The 23,605-nt window shown below is 31.4% G+C and overlaps 1 protein-coding gene across 1 annotated transcript in view; it reads right to left on the bottom strand.

The window, feature by feature from the left end:
- Positions 1-825: 825 nt before the first annotated feature.
- The window catches only part of LOC127703825 (uncharacterized), a 28,597-nt gene continuing 5,817 nt past the window's right edge, over positions 826-23,605 (bottom strand). Inside the window, exons 2-8 of the mRNA XM_052207901.1 lie at positions 19,711-20,016; positions 19,180-19,237; positions 17,639-17,697; positions 16,308-16,388; positions 5,189-5,281; positions 2,048-2,095; positions 826-1,055 (exon numbers count right to left, since the gene is read on the bottom strand). Coding sequence (XP_052063861.1) covers positions 826-1,055; positions 2,048-2,095; positions 5,189-5,281; positions 16,308-16,388; positions 17,639-17,697; positions 19,180-19,237; positions 19,711-19,927 — 786 coding nt within the window. The 5' untranslated portion in view covers positions 19,928-20,016. The remainder of the gene's footprint in view (positions 1,056-2,047; positions 2,096-5,188; positions 5,282-16,307; positions 16,389-17,638; positions 17,698-19,179; positions 19,238-19,710; positions 20,017-23,605) is intronic.

The raw sequence follows: 23,605 nt of genomic DNA, 5'->3' as shown, positions 1-23,605 counted from the left end.
GATTATACAGAGATAAAGAAATATATAGAGGATAAACCTAATAATAGAACTTTAAAATATAAGAAGATAACTCTTTAAATGAGTTCGGAATATCAAGAGAAAAAATAGAATCACGCAAAAAAATAATATTTTCTTTTAAATTTTAATTCTTGTTCATCATAATAATTTTAGATAAAACTTTTGCAAACTTTTCCCCATAGATGAAAAAAGTGGAAATGGTGTGTTAAAGACCCATAGGTGACATTGGGTTGTTTTCTGCTCTTTGGTAGGATTGTTCGACACATTCCTAATTTCTATTCACAATTTTATTAAAAAAAAAATAGACATACACTGACCGAGTAAGTGTGATCTATGATACATATTAAAACGTATGTGCCTATATAACATAGACTTTACAGGTAGTAATAAACACAATTTCGTTATTGTATTTATCAGTTTGTTTTCAGCTTATGACTTTGAATATCCCTTTGGCGTATTTAATCTGTCTTTTGCTTTATGAAATATGAATACCCCCACCCATTATATCTTCGTGGATAATTGACTTATTGGCGATCATACCATATATCCTCATTTCTATACCAAAAACACAGTAAGCAATGAAGAAAAAAAAACATCAATTTAAGAAGATCGAATATCCGAAGGTGCAGTAGTTACAGGTTATTTTTGATATATTAAGGTCAAACTAGTTTTGTTTTGTTATATCAACTTAAAATTACTGCATATTCGTTTCATTGTGTATTCTGTGCAAATGTGAATTTGAAAAATATGTTTTACCAGCTTAAACATAAAATTATACAACCTGATATCACTAATATATTATTAATTTTACTTTGTACCTATGTCTGGTGCAAATAATTTACTCCAATGAAAGTCATTGATGAATGTATCTTTCTTTCTGTACCGTTTAACAATTTTTTGCTTGTTCCTATAAAGTGTTTTTCGTAACTGGTTAGGTTGGATCTCACTGTTGAAAATACTGCGGACAACTGGACAAGCCACTCTGACCAGAAGATGTACTATCCGCAAAAAGTTCATTTCGTCTGCTGTTATTTCACCTTAAATGAATACTTGTGTAGATCAAAACGTTACTCATGTTTTGAAATTTAAAATATCAAAGTTATTTCTTAAAAAATAAAAAATAAAACTATGCTTGAATTCAAACATCTAAATCTCTCGCCTGCTTTACCGATTGTCAATTGATTATCATTTGATTCATGTTCAAATTCTATCATATAAAGGTTCTACTATAAATAGCATAAAACAATAACATTATCAATAATCCATGTTAATGAAATCAAAGTAAGATGCACCTCTTCAGACGCACATTTACACCTTGAAATAATTTTCTATTGATGCGACTGTCATACAAGTGAGAGGTTTAGCTAGCTTTAAAATCAGGTTTAATTAACCATTTTCTACATAAGAAAGTGCCTTCAACAAGTCAGGAATATAACAGTTGTTATCCATTCGTTTGATGTGTTTGAGCTTTTGATTTTGCTATTTGATTAGGGATTTTCCTTTTTTAATTTTCCTCGGAGTTCAGTATTTTTGTGATTTAGCTTTTTGCTATATAACCACGAAAAGAACGCATTAAACACTGGCAATGAAATCAAGATCAAATGTATCCCGAAGACAGACCTGTACACAATAAAGTTATCTTATACCCTAATAACAGCTGATCTATTGTTCATCTGATCCAAATAAAAAAGAACATTACTATGCACAATTTTACTTTGACCAATGGATTATGATTTATTCTAAGGAGTTAAGGTTCATATAAAACAGTTATAACATACATTTACAGTTGATAACCATTCGGTTCAACTGCTTATAGTTTCCTATTATAGACCTACCCGCGAAATACTAACATTGATTACTGAATAATGAAATAGTGAGAAAGGTTATACCAGCAGCTTGTCACGTTTAGATAAAGCTTGTTCTGTATATCTTTTTTTTTTAACATTTAACATTTGATAAGTTAAGTAAAATACTACTATTAGACAAGATAGTTTAAAAGGAATTTATTCCAATTGTCATATAGACTTACTCCTTTTTATTGGCTGAAGTTCTTCTACGTTTAGTCGTTCTTTTCCTGCTGTAAATTAAACATAAATTTTAAAAATTAGATGTTAACTGTTTACCTGAAATGAGCGCTATTTTGCTGTAAAAAGGGACGGAAAAAAACCCGCCTAGACTACCATTCATATATAGATTATAAGGAATATATTTGAAAAATTGTATTATAAATAAACTCATCATATATTAATCATGTACATATGATGACAAACATATAATATTCCTTATCTATTACCTTTAATGATAAAACCCATTTTACATTGTAGCATTTTTATCATTTAAGAAAGAAGGATGATAGTTAAGTGATTAGCGTTAAGCAGTTCATATCACATACACATCAGGACAATGATATGAACCTGTTTTATAAAAACGAAGTTGAAATTCTAAAAAGACAATCTAAAAAGTGAGTATAATAATAACCCTAAACAAACAAGGTGGTAGGTCTTGGATTTCGGAATGAGAGAAGACAGCCATTAAAAATGCATTGTTAATCTATGTATTATTGTCATTTTGTTTGGGTTTTTTTTTGTCGATTTTAGGTGTAATACCACCAAATCATAGTACGTGACGGGTTTCATACGGACAAGGTTCGTAAAATGATATTCCCTTGAATTTGACAGTTGTAGGTTATTTATCCTGCATTTCATTGCAGTAAAATATTTCTAGGTCATAAACATATATCTTGGGTATTTCAAAACACCAATATTTTTTTTATTTTGAGTTTGTATAGAATATTTCGGAAACTTGAGGTTACATGGTACCGAATTTTGCACACAAGTTAAAAAGAGGTGAACATTTGATTGGTTAACTTCCAGTAATGGTTTTTTTTTATATGCAATGAAATGTCATGTTACGTTTTGTCTATAGTACTGGACTGGATAAAGCATTACTTATGCCAATTATTTCTTTATTTAAAACAAAGATGAATTTTGCACAATTTTTTGAAAAGTGCAAATTTAACAAAGACTAAAAAGGGAAACTCATTGGGGTATTACACCTCTGACATCAGACTCCGACTTCTTTTAAACTGATATTTACTGTGCGACTTGCTGTTTTTTCTACAATAGCTAGATGTATAGGGGAGGGTTGAGATCTCACAAAACCTGTGACGTCACATTTGTGCGTCGATCTAGTCGGGTGACATACAATGCGTGGTTCGGCTGTGCAGTTTTTATGTGCCGACCTAGGTTGTTTCATGTGTTCGTTTTTATTCTGTAGTTAGTCACCACTTCGGTGTTGACATGTATATCAATTATATGGTCATTTTTATAAATTGACTGTTTGCAAAAGTATGAATTATTCTAAATACTAAGGATTTTCTTATCCCAGGAATATAACCTTAGCCGTATTTGGCTCAACTTTTTGGAATTTTGGATAATCAATGCTCTTCATCTTTGTTTGGCTTTCTTTACTATTTTGACCTGAGCGTCAGTGATTAGTCTTATGTAGACGAAATTATAAGCCTGGTACCTTGAATAACTATAAGCATGTCGAAATGTTCTATTGTATTTGTGTATTTCTCTGTCCTGAATGTTCTTCCATTTATTTGTATTGTAGTCCTGTCATGAAATGTTGTCATTTTAGTGTTATATTTAACACTGCCATAAAAGCGGGAGGTTTGACTAGCCACAAAACCAGGTTCAACCACCCATTTTTTCTTAAAATGTCCTGTACCAAGTCAGGAAAATGGCAATTGTTATCTTATAGTTCGTTTATGTGTGTGTTGCATTGTCGTTTGGCTTTTTGTTGCACTTTAGTGTTTCTGTTGTTTCGTTGTTTTCCTCTTATATTCGATGTGTTTTCCTCAGTTTTAGTTTGTAACCCGGATTTGTTTTGTCTCAATCGATTTATGACTTTCGAACAGCGGTATACTACTGTTGCCTTTATTTGACCCCGACGCCTTTTTGCGCCTGTCCCAAGTTAGGAGCCTTTGGCCTTTGTTAGTCTTTTATGATTTTGAATTGTCGCTCATTTATATATTTCGAAGTTAAGTATGACGTCCACTATCACTAAACAAGTACATATTTTTGTTAAGGGGCCGGCTGAAGCACGCCTCCGGGTGCAGGATTTTTTCGCTTTGTTGGAGACCAATTGGTGGCTTTCGGCTCTTTTCTGCTATTTGGTAGGGTTGTTGTCTCTTTGACACATTCCCCATTTCCATTCTCAATTTTATTCAGAGTAGATAAATAAAAAGTATGGTGTTATCCAGTATAACATAGAATAGAACATTTTCCAAAAAATTCCTTTATAACTAACACATTTCCTGAGTTCCTTCCACTTACTATCAATATAAATATTTAGATTGAATTGATTATTGTACAGGTTGGACCGGTGAATTGTCTTTTTTTCAAAAACCATGTTGACGAATGTACCATACATTCCCTCATACTTGATAATTTTTTTGTAATTTTACTCTTAACAATTATTCATTATTCGTCCTAATTAGCCTACATGTACATGTTTTACTGTAAACTGCATTGGTCAATTTCAAATATAAAATTTGTCAGTTACCAATCTTATTTTGTTGAAATATAGCAATTCAGCTTATAAGTCAAAGGGAAACAAATTTAATGTTGCTATGAAAATTGAGGAATTTTAAAATATTGTGGAAGTGTCCCGACTGTTGCAGAATATCCAACATTGGCTATATAATAATATCAGATTTGACATCAGAATTAAAAGAAGCAGCGGATTTTATCAAAGTAAAATGTTTTCACCAGGCTTGACATTGATACAGCTGTATATACCTATATTCCTAATGAATTTAGAGAAGTAATAAGGCGATGTGTATACTTTGTATACCTTCTTATCGAAACAGTCAGGAGGTTACTTAATGTAAGTAGAACATCAAGAAATGCAACTACAAAAAAATTCAATCAGCAGGTATAAAATGACATAGAAAAACACAGCGATTTGGTGATCATTACGATTTCAAACAATCGAATCCTTACATAGAAACATACACGACACTTCTTTAAACGATCTATTTATTTAGAGCGTTTAAGAAATTTTTTAACTGATTTTGTCCGTAAATTTCTGCTTGAACGGCTTTAAATGTCTGTACGCGGTGATTGTGGTTTTTTTTTATTTCGCTGTTTAAAGATGTACCTACCTTTATGTTTTCTGCAAAAGTACATTTCCAATGGTTGGAGCTTTTTGCTTGTCCATTCATCAAATAATAGAGCAAAGACAAATCCTCCTGCAACTGAAAAATAAAAAATAAATAAGTGATGTTCTTGTATTCTATCTCTGTTCAAGTCTACACGTGCCTTTGAATATTGGTCGATTCTTTTACAGTGGGGAAAGGACATTTTTCGTTTTCATTGTGTTTGATTTACAATCTTCAATTGAGTTTTTTTTCGCATGTGTTTTAATTCTGTCGTTTTTGTTGATTTTGTTTACGTTCGACGCATTGGACCAATTTTGAAGTACTATTTTAGGTCGCTTGCGATTAAATAGTAACATTACCTAATAATCGAAAAATATGAAAAATTATTTAAGTAAATTTTTGTTATCTTATAGCAATGTGTGGAAGCAAAAATGCAGTCTAATGTCTCAAATATAATTTAGATAAAGCAATGTCCTTTTAAAATCATTTTCCTCAATTTTGAATAAGGTATACACAGCTTTTAGATTGTACTCTACATTTGATTAAAACAAAATACATTGAAAATGTCAAAGATGTTAATTTGAGTATAAAAATGATATAATATTAAGAATTACGTAAGACCAATTGCAAGTTCCGAATGTTTAGAACTGCATTATGGTTCTGGTAAATATTACATGCAATGTATTCAAATTAATTGCTTTGATTTGCATTGTATTTATGCTTTCTTTTCCACTTTGGTTTTGAAGTATACAAGCAGTTAATCTATGTTATTTTAGTTAAATTGAACAACCTTTCTATTCTCAATTCTAAGATTTCTGATCTTTTAAACATTTACCTGCTAAAAGGATAAACCAATGTCGACTGTTCACACATTATTCAAGCTTACATTTAGTTATTTAATATTCATTAAAATTTCCGCCCTTTTACTAAGCAGCAGTTGAAAACCCGCCTTGCAGATAATAAGTTAATATGTGGTATATGTCTATATCATGGAATAGTAAGAAATTACGTCTATGATGTAGATTTTTTGACTCACCTTTGATGTATAATCTCCTGTCACATGTGAGGAACCTCTGTCCTTTGTTAGTTTTGTATGTTTTTTTTAATTTCAGTTCATTTATATGTTTTGGAGTTTAGTTTGACGTTCATTTTTACTGAACTACACTTTTTTGTTAAGGGGCCAGCTAAAGCATGCTGCAATTTTCTCACAGTGATGAAGCCAAATTGTTGGCCTACGGCTGTTGTATGCTCTTTTGTCGGGTTGTTGTTCCTTTGACACATTCCATATTTCTATTCTCAATTTGATTCAAAACAATTAAACAGAACTTGAAAAAGACTGCATATAATTTATCTGCTTAAAAGAAAAGCAAAGGATACGACACTACACGAAATCCCGGATTTGAAGAGGTATGCAAATGTTATGTAAACGTATTCAGAGACCGACATTTACATATATTTACAAACCGCTGCATTTAGTTTATCTTGTCTTTACATGTAGTAAATATCAACATTTCTTGTGCTATACCCTCCTATGGGCGGTTATGAGAGACCGCGGTTTATAAAATATATTAACACCTAATCAAACCATTTTAAAGTTTAGAGTTTGCATATATTTATGACCATCTCAAAACTTTCGCAAACTTATGTATTTGTATACCTCTGCAAATGGAAATCTTTGTCATGTATTTTTCTATGATGTAAATTTATCCGCAAATGTGTTTCTTTGTCTAGGTAGCAAATCATCATCATTCAAATAATTTTATAGGGGTTATAAAGTGTAAGGTGCATCTACATTTGCCTTGTATGTAAACCAATTCAAAACGAGAACTTTATAGAGGGGTGTAAAGCATCATTTCCTTTAATATGCAAAGACCTGTCAAATGTATTGTAAAGGAATATATTTGTAAGTCTTTATAGTCGGCTGAAATGTATGTCAAATCAGAACATATCAAAAGCCTTTGAACATATTCCTAAATGTATGGTAAATACATAGATTTGCAGACAATTTGTTTAATTAAGAAATGTGGTCAAATAATAATATCAATGACATGTGTAAATATATTGGGCATATGTAACTTTGAGTACATGTGCAAAGAAATGATAAAGAAAGATATTTCAGACAGCTACAAATGTATGTGTAAATATATTGGGCATATGTAACTTTGAATATGTAAACAAAGATATTATAAAGAAAGATATTTAAGGCAGCTAGAAATGTATGGTAAATAGTTATATTTGCTTTTAATTTGCTGATATATTTGAAAGGTGCAGATCATATGGACAAATATTGCCATAGCTTTACTGGTCAAGCTATGATATGACAAATATAATTATACATGTATTTTAATAATTTTGTTTTAATAAAAAAAATCAGGTCTACAAAATCGATTCTTGATCTCTTTTCTGTTTGATGTACTGCGTGAATTTCTTTATCCATCAAAATCTTCTATTCTCGGGAAGTTATGATGGTTCATTCGCATAGCATATTAAAACGATCGTTTCCTTTGAGTATCTCTTTGAAACTTCCGGAATTGCACGAGTCATAATTCACTTGGTTTATAAAACATAGAATTTAATTTTTTTTAAAAGAGACATATACTACAATATGTATTATATGTTACTGCAGAGATATATATTATATATATATGTCTCTGGTTACTGGTAGAAATAATACACATATACAAATTAAGCCTAAACAATACTAGATATGCGACCTCAGTATCAAATTTAAAATCGGTAGCATTCGGAAGGTTATCGAGCGATTTATCAAGTTTTTATAAAAAGTCCAAGTTTCTGAAAAAGTCTAGAAAATTTAATATTCCTTCATCGGTAGATTAGTTGCCACATAATATTTGACACAAAACACATCTTGAAAGAATTTATTTTTTAAGAATCGGCTAGTTTGCACACATATATAAACGTTAATTCTATTGACGAATATTTGTAGTATTTGTTTTCCTTATCCGTTAAGTCCAGTCACGAGATGTTGAACTCTGTGTGCTTCAAAAGCGTCCTCTGCAAAAACTTTCTTGTGTGTGAGAAAGAAAGTTAAAAATTACAAACAAAGAACCAAGGAGTCACGTGTCATAATTGACACACAATTTACCAATGAAATCAAACAAAATCGATAGATAATATTATTCCATCGACGAGATGTCGCCCTTCCTCCGATCAACCGGGTTCATCAGCAGTTAAGTGTGACAATTATCACCTTTTACAGAAAGATCTGGTCCGAAAAGATCAATAGAAGACCACCGCTAGTATCAATATTCATCAATATAATAAGGCACAAATCATTATCATTTCTTTATGATTTATAAATTGTCTTAAAACAATGCTCCCGTTGTCATTTGATTGTGTTGTTTTTAAATACGCAAAACTAAAATAAGTTATCGAACTATCAGTCATTCGATATCCCATTTACCGCCTATTTTATCCTAAAATTTTACAGCTTTCATATGTACTTTGACAGGAATCGGGTTTTTTTTATATCATGATCAAATAAGTTGGTTTTTTTTTGGGTTTTTTTTGTTGCAATAATTGCATTTAACATCTACGTTGCACACTTTTCAATTGAAATAACATTGAAACAAGATTGAAGGTCATATAAGTCACAAAATTGATGTGACGAAGTAAATTTGTTTTAATATAATTCAAGAAGATTTGTAAACGACAAATACATATTACACTAATGTTGATAGGGGCTCGTATCATGGAAAACCTATCTTTAAAAAATATAAGGCAATTGTACCCTGTACAACAAGTCGAAGTCTAAACATACAGTTTTAGCGGAAATGTATATGATTCGTGTTTGAATAATGGAATATCTTGCACTTCTTTCTTATACATATTTTACGCAAAGTCTCAAAATAACTACTATTACATGTATCATTTGTCCTTTAACAGCCGAGTCGAAAACATGTATCACTGTACTTGCTTTCCACACAGAGGGAAAATAAGGAAAGAGGGGCAACATACATAAACACCCGTTATTGTTAAATCGCATTGATAAGTGTTTAAAACTCTAAATATGTTGAAATACTAAAGAATATTTTCCAATAAAAAAATAAAACAAAAAAGGTGACAAGCCCCTGTGTCTATATATATATATATCTAGGCTCATTTCTGATTTTACAATCTTTAACTCGCATCATGCTTATCGTTGAAGCTGTTAATATCAATTTCTTAGGGCCCTGGCGGATAAAAGTATTCGACCCATTGCCTATCATACGACATCTTTTATTTTACATACAACTCCTCCGTTCACGATGTTGTAATACCTATGCTGGTTGAACTTCAATTTAAAGGTTTTTCTATTGAAGTTTTAGTTCTTTGGGTACCAAACGTGACCTTAATAATTTAATTAATTTTTAATTAGTTAATTATGCAAGTTGCAAATCTGCAAGAATCTATCATTGCAAATGCCTATATATTCAAATGACTATTCAAAATGTGTTGTTATAATATAGTTCATAAATTAATAGTCATTGTAAAATATGCTTCAAAAATAAAAAATCACAGGTGGATCAAATGTAAAAAGAAATGTTAAAGTGAATTGCTTTTGGCAAGAGACGCACACTCATTTCAAAATTGTATCTACTAATCAATGCACATAAGTTATGGACTAGTGCTGCACCCGTATTAACTAGCATTGGTTTGCTGTTTTCATTAACTAAGATAAAGATTGGGGTGTCCCTGCATGACCACTCTTACAATTTTCTGTAAAATTTTCAGTAAAAAAAGAATGTTGACACATATCATATGCTATGAGAATTCAAAGACGATTCAAGTAGATCAAATAAAAATTCACCGAGCGTTCCGAGAAGGGTAAGGAGTACTCTAAGGGTTGCAAGCGCAACATGAGTTTAAAGGCTGCCAATCCTTCTAAATCTGCTACTAGATACACTCATAGCAGATGAGATTAATCTTTAGCACTAAGATTGTGCCAAAACTTATTTAGGAGGGAGGTGGGTGTTCTTCAATTCTTAATATTATTTACGCCATTTTTTCTCTATTCTATATAAATTTTGCCCATCATTCTCTATTCTTTATATTCTAGAAGCCCACTATTCTCTATTCTTAAATTTTTGGCCTATCCTTTTCTTTTCTATTCTTTATTTTTTTAGCCCATTTTTCTCTATTCTGTAAAATCCATCCGCACCCTCATAGAAGATGTCATTCTAGTTATCTACGTCTTTTTTATTTGCACTAAATTATTATGGTTTCATCTCTTAATGTTAATTTTTTTCATTTCTTTTTTAAAAGTAGTGTCTTTTTCTAACCTAGGTTTGTATGTTTGATTTTGCTCCAGATTTTTTTCATTTTCAATGAAGTTTCGTGTTCCATGCAAGTGGGCAATTTTTCTTCATAATCCAAAACTGTGTACTTATATATCAAGATAACACGATACCGAATGGCATATCTCCCGATTTCTAAAATGTTTGGCACACTTGTACTTTGAATCGAGTTACATCGGAATATGTAATAAAAAAAATGAGGGTCACCATTTTTGTTTTTTCGTAAATTTGATTAGAAAACTTCAATTTTGACGACAAATTTACATAGGGAAAATGCCTTGTTTTAACTTTTTTTTAATTTTTCAATACATGGATTTGTACTTATATACGGAGAAAGGTTGTCTCATAGGCACTCATACCACATCTTCTTATGTATATAGACTAAAAACTAACATAATATCCATGATTGTTTACTGAATCCATGCATCTAAGGTGCATGATTTTTGTATTAGTTGTTATTAGCTTTCAACTAGCTGTCAGTAACTGCGAGTACTCTAAGATCTGAACTCAAAGTTTTTTGGTCGTTGGGATGTATAAGTACCCTTCCACGTCCACTCTGTTTTTGTTATATGTATTCTATTTATATCCATCTGATGAGTTAAGCCTTTTTTAACTGATTGATCAGCAACCTGCATATCATATATAAATATTCTCGTCCTAAATTCATTGCTAACTTGTTTATAACGATAAATAGCAAATAGATGCGTACAATAATTATTTGCATTTCCAGGCAAATAGTTTTAATCTGCGTGTTTCATTAAATGGATTGTTTTGCTAGCTCAGTTTTCGACTATTAGTTTCCTTATTACAATTATAAAGTATTTTGCTTTCTAGAATTAATCTATATATCACACCGATCAATAAATGTACCCGTACTCATGCATAACGTGTCTTATTAACAAATAACATAAGATGTCGGTAAGAATTTCGTGCAGATTGTATCGTTATTCACCGGGAGAAAAGCTGTAGTAAAAATACTACTCAATGTACAACAAAGTTGTGATAACACATGAAGGAAAACAAAATAACGTGTTATCTATATGTCTTTGGATTTGATTGTCGTTAATTGGCCGGTTGCTGTGTATATCCCACATTTCTGTTTATGCAAATAAAGAAATAGCAACCCTTTTAATTTGCATAAACACTTGTATACTTGTTAGAAAAACTCCTTATAAGACTGTGAATACTCTCGGGCTTTTCCCGACGCCTATGTGACCAATATGCCCCCACAAAAAGGCACCTTTGCTAATCGTCTGTGAGTCGTTTTGTCTCCCCACTTTATGAAAAGGTGCATTTTTTACCAGCTTTACCAGGCCTGTTCATCATGTCTAACTCAAAAAACCAAATACACACCCATCCCCGAAGACCAAAGTGCAAATTAATATGAATCTAAATTCAAAATGATTTTAAGATGTCATTGGATTTTTTCCCCCCGCGCGACGCGTTGATGGGGACATAGCAATACCGGGCGTCCGTCCTTCCGTCCGGTCTTGTTAGCTCTCTAAAGTGTACAATTCTTGCCAGATTTTTATAAAACTTATATATCAGCCTTGTTGCTGACAAGTTTCAAAAATCAGTGCCGACACACTGCTTATTGCATTGAGTAAAAACAAAAGGCGACTCAAAGACAAACACCAGTTTACAAGTATACGACATAAACATGAGGATGTCAGATTTTGACAGTAAACCGGATTTATTTTACATTTATTAATGACTTGCTATTTTTATTACCGAATTTCCCGTTCCGTTATTGATTTATTGTTATACTGTTATACTGCGGACGGGCGGTCGGGCTGCTCCAGTCGTTTCTGTGCGATGACTTATGAACCTTTCATCCAAAGGTTTTCAAATTCTAATATGTTGTCACTGATGACAAAATGGAGGTAGAGTTTGATATTGACGATTAACTTTACACCATTCAGCAACAACCTTATTTTGATTTGAAATGAAATGCTTATCTTGATTAGAAATGTTTTAAAAATTTTGAGCTTTCGATTGGAACAAATGCATGTACTGGGAATTTTGTTTTATATCATTATACCTTTGAATAGGATAAAGTCAAGATCGGGAAACCAAAGGGCACCAATATTTTTTATTAAAATTTTGAATTGATTAAATACTTGCATATATCATTAGAATAAAACTGATACAGGAGCAGGAAGATTATTGAAATTGATGTAGTTGTTTTCATTAATGTTGATCATTTTTTATTCTTGTTAAAACACGAAATACAGAGATTATACCTGATTCAAAAATTAAATTACTTGCTTTGCATCGAATCTATTATATTTGCTATGAGAAGCGGGGAAACGAGAATGTTTTTTATATACAAAAGATAATTGTTTAAAAACAGTTTTACTGTATATAATTTAAACATATTTTTAGATACAATGTTACAGTCACTGTTCTTATTTCTTCTTGAATTTTCTAGCATGTAAACTTTTAAATTATTTGCGTTTTTCAAAGTATTAACACGTATTCACGAATACAAACTGCATGTTAAACTACAGAATGATACCGATGTCTTTATCTGGTATATTCTTGTCTTGCGTAATTGGTATATTTGTATATTATCAATCTCTTTACAACATCTGGATTTTATTATACACAATTAGCGTTATTAGATCAATTTTGGTAATTAACACATACGGTTTTCCTTTTAAGGCACCCTGTAGTGCTAAATGATGGACCTTTTCACAGTCAGGAAAATCCCTTCATTTACATACAAGGGACACATTTATCACCTATTAAGGAATAGTTGATTCATGCTCCTTCTTTATGGTATTATTAGACATTTTCAATTGTAAACATAAATATTCTGATAAAATACATGTACATGTATGTGCATACTCGTGTATTTTCAAATTATAGGATCATGCAAAACACACGCCTTGGCTCAAGTTATATTGAAATAATTAATTTGTATTCTCTTGTTTAAAATGAAAAAAAGATCACAAATAAGCAGAAGCTAAACTAACTTTTTTCCAAGTCCACACCAAGATTGATAGACTTAAGCTTGGGTTGAGAAAACGTACCGTGCTTATCGATTTGATATTATTTATTCTAGTTTAGATTTCATTCCTGAATGACATCGTTGTTTTCATATTTTGAAGTACAAAAGGTAGAGCTGCTTACAATTTAGTACATTGTTATTATATTAGTGCATTTCTTCCTACACCTGAGATTCATGTAGTATTTGCAACTGGACGTTTACACAAATCAATCCATCAACCCATTTATTATGTGTCTATAAGATTTTAAAAAAAAATATCAGTTTACTGTTACAATTCATCGTCTCAGTTAAAGTTTCCGTTCTGATACAAGCATATCGAATTGTAAACTCTGTTGTAACGAAAGTTATGAACATTTTAAAGCATTTGTGTTTTGCAAGCAAGATCTTAAAAAAAAAATCCCCATTACTGTTTTAAATACTTTCCATGGTTCTGGAGTAAAGCTTTGGAGATTTTCTTATTTATTCAAATAGAAAAAAAATATCATCGGTCCGACATTCAAAAAGCACCCTGCCATTTTTTAAGATCATTAATTATATCTTCAATCAGTTCTGTTTTGAATCGGAAAGAACAATATCTACTTCAATTCAAATATTCGCTCGGTGTGCCTCTCTGAAACCATCAATACGTGAACTTTGCTGCAAAAATTACTATACAATATATGGATTTATTTTTTCCGTAAATGCAAAATAATCGACAAATCTTACAGCATTTACTAGGGTCTGGATTGGGTCTTTCATATCTGTATTCTATGATAATATAGGTAATATTTCTCTATTTTTTTATATTTTATGTCGATTGTCAAGATTATTTTCTATTCTGTATATATTAGACCCATTTTATCTATTTTTTTGGGAGTAAATTATTTCCTTTTTTTTCTTCTTTTAGCTCTAATCGCGGCCTTCATTTACCATGTTTACGTTTGTTGTGCATGCGAGATATAAACTGCAGTCTCGCAAAGCTATACCTCTGTAAAGACAACTTAACAGTATCAATGTTTAATATGATAACTATGAAGTAAATAAAATGCATTTCTTTACGTACATGAATACATCCGACAAATGTTTGCAAAAATAAGCAAATATTTGTCAGCATTTACTTAGGTTGTAAATGTTTTAGAAACCGAAGTCTCTCAAAACTTTGCATACCTGTATAAAGATATGTTGCAAATATCAATATTTAGCAAAATAACTATAATACTGGAAAGTATTAGTAAATAAAATCCATTTCTTTACAAACATGAACGATATCGACAAACGTTTGCAAATATAACACAAACATTTGACAGCATTTACTTTGGCTGTAAATGTTTTATAAATCGCGGTCTCTCAAAACTTTGCATACGTCTGTAAAGATATGTAGCAAATATCGATATTTATCAAAATATTTATGATAATGGAAAGTATTAGTAAATAAAATACACTTCTTTACATACATAAACGATATCGACAAACGTTTGCAAATATAACACAAACATTTGACAGCATTTACATTGGTTGTAAATATTTTATAAACCGCGGTCTCTCAAAACTTTGCATACGACTGTAAAGATATGTTGCAAATATCAATATTTATTAAAATAACTATAATACTGGAAAGTATAAGTAAATAAAATACATGTCTTTACATAAATAAACGATATCGACAAACGTTTGCAAATATAACAGAAACATTTGACATCATTTACATTGGTTGTAAATGTTTTATAAACCGCGGTCTCTCAAAACTGCCCACACCTCTGTAAAACAGTTATGCACATTTTAAACTTTGCATATATCTCCGATTCTGGAAAGTGCATGTAAATCTAAGGCCTATCTTTACATATCTTTGGAATATGAATAAAGCTATGGAAATAAAATAATTATCTTTAGCATATCTTTGAGGACGTCCTAAATAATGCCAAAGGAATGAGACATTTACATATACATTAGTAGGTCCGCAAATATATCTGGCAGAAAAGTAGTTACATTAGTCAAACATTTACATGACTGTCCAAATTGTTGTAAATCTGCCTTTTCGTGTAGTGCGAGATATCCTTTCGTGACAGAAAATCAGTACATGCTCATCAAAAACACAGAACAGCAAAGGGGATAAGCTTGTATTTTCATATAATTGAATATATATATCTGGGTCACGTGTCTATCTGCTATGTTAGCAGATATTTACGATGGTTAATTATATGGCAATCAGTCTAACAATACGCAGACATGTTGGTACTTTCTAACGATTTTTTCGGAAAAAGGTTATTTAGGGAAATTTCGTGATGGGACAATTTTTAATTTTATAGTCAATTGATAATGCATAGGGATGATAAACTAGTGGTAGTTATAAATTAATTACACGATTTGATCAACTTGCTACGTTAAACCAACGAACTTGTAGACCACAGTCTATGTATCATTACATAAAACAATTTTTTTTGGTATAAAGGACTGAATTTAGTATATCAGATTTGATTTCCGTTACAGAATGATGATTGACGACAAAGTACTTTAACTGTATACATAAGTACATATTCTTTAATAACACATACAGTAACTATGGTAACTCAAAAATCCCTAAGGCATGCATACACTGTCGTCAAAAGCTCATATAGGCCTCATTAAAGTCTAATATAAAAAAACACCTAAAAACGAGTAATTCAAACTCTACAGGGAAACTTTTATACTAAGTCAACTTTTATATAAACTATCAGAAAAAAAAGTGAAAAAAAAAGAACAAAATAAGATCATGGCTAACAAAATTATTGAATAAAAATTTTGTGTTTTATATCTTGATGAAAGCTACAATAATATAGGGCAACAATGAACTTACCAAATATAGTCATGAAACAAAGCAGAACTAATATCGTGAATATGGTAGTGTCCGTTTTGTAAATCCGTCTGAAGTTGGAATCTAGAAAATATAAAAAGATAATAAAAACACCCCTACTACATATGGTACAAAGGTAAATGCGTGGTAAATTTCAAGTTCAAGTGCTAATCACATTATTTTTTTTAAATAGGACAAAGACAAACATTCTTTTTGATCAAACTCCTTCAGGTCAAGGCAACAATGAACTTTTCACATAATTGGACACTCTGTAAAGCATTACAAAGAAAGCCCAATATATGACTTGCTGAAATGATTTACCACAACGTACAGCTTCGATGAACCTAACATTTAATTATTGTGTATGTAGGTTTCTGTTAGAAAGAAAGGAATCAATCGGTGTTACATCGCGTTATATTTTTCAAAATGCCACTGACCAATGAAAGAGGTAAGTTTTGTATCACTTTAAAACTAGATTTATTTCATACCAGGAAAAACATATTTTAGACCTATAACGATTTTATTTTTCTAATTACTTGGTTGATTACTTGACACATTTGATATATCTTTCTTTGATTTAGAAAGAAAAGAACGTTCAAGAAAATCGTACAATCGTCGTTTTTTTATGCATCCACATTATGTGTGACCAATTTAACATACAATTCTTAAACTAATTCGTCACAATAAGAGTCAAAGTATTCAACGTGGGAGTATGGTTAAAACTTTCAAAACACATCTTATTATTGTCGATTAACTGAGTACAATTAATTCGTATTTTACCATAGGTGTAAAATCAAAGCCTTGGAAGAGTATCACATTATGCTTGCAATTATATCATGATATTTTGGCTAGGTGTTCGTATATGTTGTTTTGATTTTTGTCATGTTGGGGCTTGTTAAAGATTTCTATGGTATAAGCAGATTGTAATCGATTTTTGGGGCCTGTCCCGAGTCTGGAGCCTCTGGCTTTTGTTAGTCTAGTATGATTGATAATTTTTGTTAATTTATATATTTCGGAGTTATCACTGAATTAGTACTCCTTCTTGTTTAGGGGCCAGCTGAAGCACGCTTCAGGGTGCGGTATTTTCTCGCTGTGTTGAAGACCCATTGGTGGTTTTCGGCTGTTTTCAGCTCCTGGTTCGGGTTGTTGTTTCTTTGACACACTCCCCATTTCCATTCTCAATGTTATTGGTTTTCCGTTGAAGCTTTACTGTTAGATATAGTTGCATGCATCTTCATTAAGTCTGTTGTGGATATTAACCTTACATAATCTTCAAATTTCTTTATTAATTAGATTTTTATGTTAGCCTCATAAACAGAATACTTAAAGCTTACTTTCTATTCTTATAAGTATTCGTTCTTTTTCATTTTTCTCTGGCATGGTTTTGTTAAATCTACAAAAATGTTCAAAATGTGCAGTTATAAGTATTCCAATTTGTATTACTTGTTTAAAAAATTGTTCACGCTACTGATTAAAAAAAAAAATTGAATGATTCTTATTTCATAGCAGTTTGTCGAGGCGTTTATTGCATATTCCAATATGACGACCTACATGTACAGATGTATCGTCAATTTAAATAATACATATATACATTTAGCGTTGACACATTGACACATTAAATTGGTGTGAAGCTCACGTTTACGTAAGGAAAGCGTTAATAAAATACGGTTATCTCTATTAAAAAAAAAATTAACCAAACCAGTATAATAAATTTCCTTCTCAAAGATGGAGATCAAAACCTAAATAACATGAAACGAATGGAAAACTCCTGTCATATTCCCGACTTAGAACAGGGGTTTCCGGGTGTAAAAATACGGTGGATTAAACCTAGTTTTATAGCTAGGTAAACCTCTGAATTGTTTTACAGTCGCACAGAACTACATTATATTGGCTGCCTTTTTTTAGCAAAATAGACCTTTTACTAGGAAAATTGCAACAAAAACTGGTAAAACAGACAACCTTATGTTATAATCTTAATCACTATAAAACACACACCTATGACAATAACGAAAAACAAAATGACAAATCGACAAGAAAACAAACAAAACATGACCATAGCACTTACACAATCGCAGGATGTATAAGTACAAATGTAGTCACGACAAAAGGATATTTTTTTTTCCAAAAATGGACGGAACAGTAAAAAAAACAGTCCGTAAAACAAATTCCGAAAAACTCAGAGTAAGAATTTCTTACTCTATCAGTGTTTTTGTCATTTTCTTAATGACAAGTAATATTTCGGTGTTTAGTCACGTTTGTGCTTTCGTGTCTGCAGACACGAAACGAATATAAGGTTGTGGCAATGACTCATCCACATATCCGCTGCATCTGTAACACTAATTTTCTAGCACTTACACAAGGGGAAATCAAAATCACAGGAAAAAATAGTTTTGGAATAAAGGAAAGCCACGGACAAAAACAAAGAAAAATTCAAAAGATTAAATGACACAGAGAATAACACCTATTGGTAACCAAACGGCCTTCAACAACGAACAAAGCCCATACCGCAAAGTCAGCTATAAAAGGCCCCGAAAAATTTAAAATGTTTCAAACTAGAAAACCAAACTTATGTACGAAAAAAGTAAACGGAACACAATTATGTAGCATAACGAACAAAAATGGTAACCACTGAATAACAGACTCCCGACTTTGAACAGGTATTTACGATATGTGGCAAGATTCAACTAGTTTGAAGGCACCTCTCTAAACATGGGACAGTGATGTAACAGTAGAATATAGAACACAGTATAAAGATCAGTAAAGCAATATTGAATGCAATTGCAGTACAAATAAAACTGGAGACAGCTATACCTCAATAACGCACAATCATTAAGAATATTCACAAACATGACAAAGATAAAGTTAATAATCTTACTTTGTTATATCAATACAGTTTGGGTTTTCCTTTATGCCACTTTGGGTGCAACTATCATCTGAAGAACAGAACATAATAAGTCATTTAAATTCATCACCATGAACCCTTTTGCTTTGTAAATAGATAAGATTGTTCGGGTGTCTTTCTCCATTTTTGACTAATAAAAAGCAGAATATATTTTGCCTAAAGATGTAATGATATAGTATGCAAATTGTGAGAGAGGAATTTATCGCATATAATTTTTTCATCTAAATGAGCAACATTATATGTTTTATTTTATTATAACGACTCTCTCACATAATAAACAGAACATTTTGGTATGTAATTTTCCTCCTAACTAAGCCATATAAGTAAATAGGACCCAATTAATCTAACTTTTATAAAAGAATATGTAGTAAATTAACCTATTTTGTTTGGTAGCAAGAAAACGAGTCCGATAAAATTTCAGATTGACTAAAGTTCCGTGTCCCATTGTTCCTATTCTTATTCTTTTGTTTAAGGCAAACTATTGGAAATTCTTGCATAAGCTACCTGCTGATATTGTTGAGTTAGTTGAGTATGATGTATCATAGCAAGAGCAATCTTCTTCTGTTGGTATACAGTAACAAACATTTCTCGGTGTTTTAATGAATGAATAGCCCTTTTTATAGTCACACCGGCATGCTCTATCATCCTTTGTTGAATTGTCACTGTATATTACTTGTCCTTCCTCATTGCAATGTGATTTTTCATAGACACAAGCAGTCATGCTTCCATTGGTCCAAAATAAAAATGGCTGAAAACGTTTGTTTGTACATTTGTCTCTGCTAAAGTCTCCGACATAAATTCGCTTGCTTCCTGTATATACAAAGATAAGGTAAATGCAATTAAGAATAATAAGATATAAACAATATATATATATATATAACTTTGAAAATCACATTGACTACACCTCTTGTCGGCGTCTTGGACAATATACAGTTTTAAAAGAAGTTTTTCTGATTAATGAATAATGTTATTGGGAAACACAATTTGGTGATCTTTGACATACCTTTAATTAAGAAGTTGACAAAGGATGATCTTTCGTGACATTTATTGACTTTGAACATTCACAGTATGTCCCGGATAGAGAAAACATATAGAACAGACAATAATTATAAGCATTTGTTTGTTCTTAATTATTAACATGATCTGTTATAAAACAGTTGTCTGTTGGATGTGAGGTAAAAGTAAAATCACAAAAATACTGAACTCCGAGGAAAATTAAAAAAAGAAAGTCCCCAATCAAATGGCAAAATCAAAAAAAACAAACACACCAAACGAATGGATAACAACTGTCATATTCCTGACTTGGTACAGGCATTTTCTTATGTAGAAAAAGGTGGATTGAACCTGGTTTTATAGCTAGCTAAACCTCTCACTTGTATGACAGTCGCATCAAATTCCATGTCACAAGTTGAATGAACAACTTCACAATATGTTTGAAGAGCTTTAGTGATTAAAGACCATATTTAATTCGAAGAATTGGCAGAAGTTTTGTAGATCAAGTCCTTTGCATATCAATGTAATCACTTAATTAAAAAGATATATATTTTTAAAGGCAAGTCATTGTCATCTTTTCTATTGTAAACATTCGGCAGTGGCAAGTTATATGACACATCTATAAGGAGCTGCAATTTAAATTCCTCTAATATTTTTCAACGACACGAACATTTGACGCCCTGTGTGTTCCTCTACCCCACAATTCTACAAATCAATTATTGTAAAAATGAATTGGCAACTTGAACAACAGTGTATTTATATTATGCAGTCATTACAAGCTTTTTACTGCATACTTTTGATTATACTTATAAAGTATGTATCTAACTAATATTAAAATTAGTTTTTACAAATGTTTAAATTTGAAGAGCAACAATATTGTTCCATGGACAACACAAAAACGTACAGACATAATACCTAAGTTGATGACTAATTTAAAATCTTATAGTCTTCATTTATATTGAAAGATATTAATTTATTTTGTAACTACAACGTCACTACACAAATCATCATTTTAATCATTTGTATGGACGAGAAACTTGAAATGTGTTTACAACTGGATAACAAGTCCTCCTGACAATCATAAATCAAAACAGTATGAACACGAGCACGAATATCGAATTTACGTTTATCTACACTACAAAAGTCAAAAAGTCTGAAAAGACCAATTTTTGTCTGAATTTGCATGAATTTTTACTCGACATTCTTTCTTTGTCTGAATTATTTTGAAAAATTCTTAACATAGTATGAATTTGTCTAATAAAGTTCTTGATTTGTCTTGACAAGTGTCTTGACAGTATTAACATTGTCTAAAAATTTCTTGACACTTTCTGTATCATCTGATAAGAGTCTTGATTAGTCTTAACCAATTCTTGACTGTCTTAAATGTGTCTCGATCAGTCTTGACATATTCTTGACATTTTTAAAGCTGTCTCAACATATCTCGACACATTTTTGACGGTCTTAAAGATGTGTTGACACTATCTCAACAGTATAAATTTCGCCTGAATTGTGTATAGACACATTCCGCACTATTTAAACAATTTCTTTTGCTGTTATATACTCATTTTTATTATCGCTTAACTATACTTTCAAGTATCAGGGATTTTTATAGTGGTGCACCTAACTTGGAATACCCTAAATAAGTGTGTGTGGCTAAAAAGTGGGAGGGGGACTTTCGTTTGGAACAAAGAATGTGTTCCCATCTTGATTCAAAAACTTATTCATTTTTTTTAGAACAATCAAAACATTTTTATTCAAAATTTAGTGTTGAATTTTATAATTTTATATCAAAACTTAATATTTGTTATACTTCCCTCCTGATTTTTTCCTCAAGAAATCATAGAACAAAAAAAAAAGTTTAGATCTTAATTATGCATTCTGTTTGAGACAGGGATGGGGTAATCGTAATCTGTAATCGTAATCGATTGTAATTGATTACATTTTTCCAAGTAATCGACAGTAATCTGTAATCAACAACATTTTCGATTACATGTTATAGTAATTTAATCGATTACAGCAAAAATTATCATGTAATCACCGATTACTTTTCGATTACATTTCGATTACTTATTAATAATAGTTTGATAAAATAGAACCTAGTTTAAAAGAAAATAGACAACGGCATGCTTTCCTCATTTCAAAGTACAGATTAAATAGAATGTATAAATATTAGTTGAGATTTCTATCAAATTTTTTATTCAGTTTTAGGTTTGCCTCAAATCTGCCTTATGTTCAAGCAGATTTCCTGACAAATTATACTGTATTTCCTGCTTTTTAAACATATGACATACAATTCTTGAAAAAACTTAAAGATCTTCAATATATATATATATATATATATATATATATATGTGATATTTGCAATCGCCAATGGCAGTCAGCAGGGTTTAAGAACATCAGTTGTTCGACCTGCTAGTCAAATGCGTTTTGTTAAATGATACTTTTTCACTCATTTGGTCCGTTTGAAAATGTTGTTTGTGTTGTATTTAGACCCCTCTACCAAGAAATTTGTTTTGCATGCACACGTATAAAAATTGCGGTATACAAGAACATGCAAATCCGATGAATTTGAACTCAAAACAAACAAGCGTAAGCCAGTCAAACATGCCCATCTCTATGTCGTCCAATAATTACAACAAATTGCCTAAACTCAACTTGCCCACTTTTGGAGGAAACCTACAAGAATGGTCAGCCTTTTGGGATTCATATAATTCTGCCGTACATGAAAATCCTTCATTGAGTGACGTACAAAGATTTAACTATCTGAAATCGCAACTTTACGGAGAAGCTAGCCAGTGTATATCGGGAATGCAAATTACTAATACAAATTATAACCAAGCAATACAAATTCTACACGAGAGATTTGGCCAACAACACAAAATTGTAAACGCATGCATGCAAAACTTGCTAAATTTGCCTGCACCAACGCCCGGAATTAAGGGACTGAAATCATTCAGTACTAATAGAAAGTTATATACGTGAACTAGAAGAAATGGGTCGATATCAGGAATCGTACGGAAGCCTATTTATACCACTTATACTCAACAAACTTCCATGTTTTGTCAGACAAAACATTACTCGAGACCACGGAAATGATGATTGGGATATTTCAAGTTTACGCAAAGCAATAAAGAAAGAAATTTGTATTCAAGAGGCCGCTAACGCCAATCCTATTGAAACCGATATTATCCAAACCGCATCGTTCGTGACAGAAACCACAAATAAAAGATGGATGTCAATAGGGTCTAAAGATAGTAACGACAATAGTACATTTGAGACTAAAAGACCGTGTTTGTTTTGTCAAACCCCGCATCACCCAAATGAATGTACAAAGATCACCGATATAAACGTCCGCACGAAAATCGTAAAGGGAAACGAGTTTGCTTTAACTGTTTCGGTAATCACA

The sequence above is a fragment of the Mytilus californianus genome, unplaced genomic scaffold, assembly GCF_021869535.1.
Source record: "Mytilus californianus isolate M0D057914Y unplaced genomic scaffold, xbMytCali1.0.p SCAF_52, whole genome shotgun sequence".
Lineage (NCBI taxonomy): Eukaryota > Metazoa > Mollusca > Bivalvia > Mytilida > Mytilidae > Mytilus > Mytilus californianus.
The sequence above is the reverse complement of the archived record's forward strand: the minus strand, read 5'-3'. Positions and strand labels throughout refer to the sequence as shown.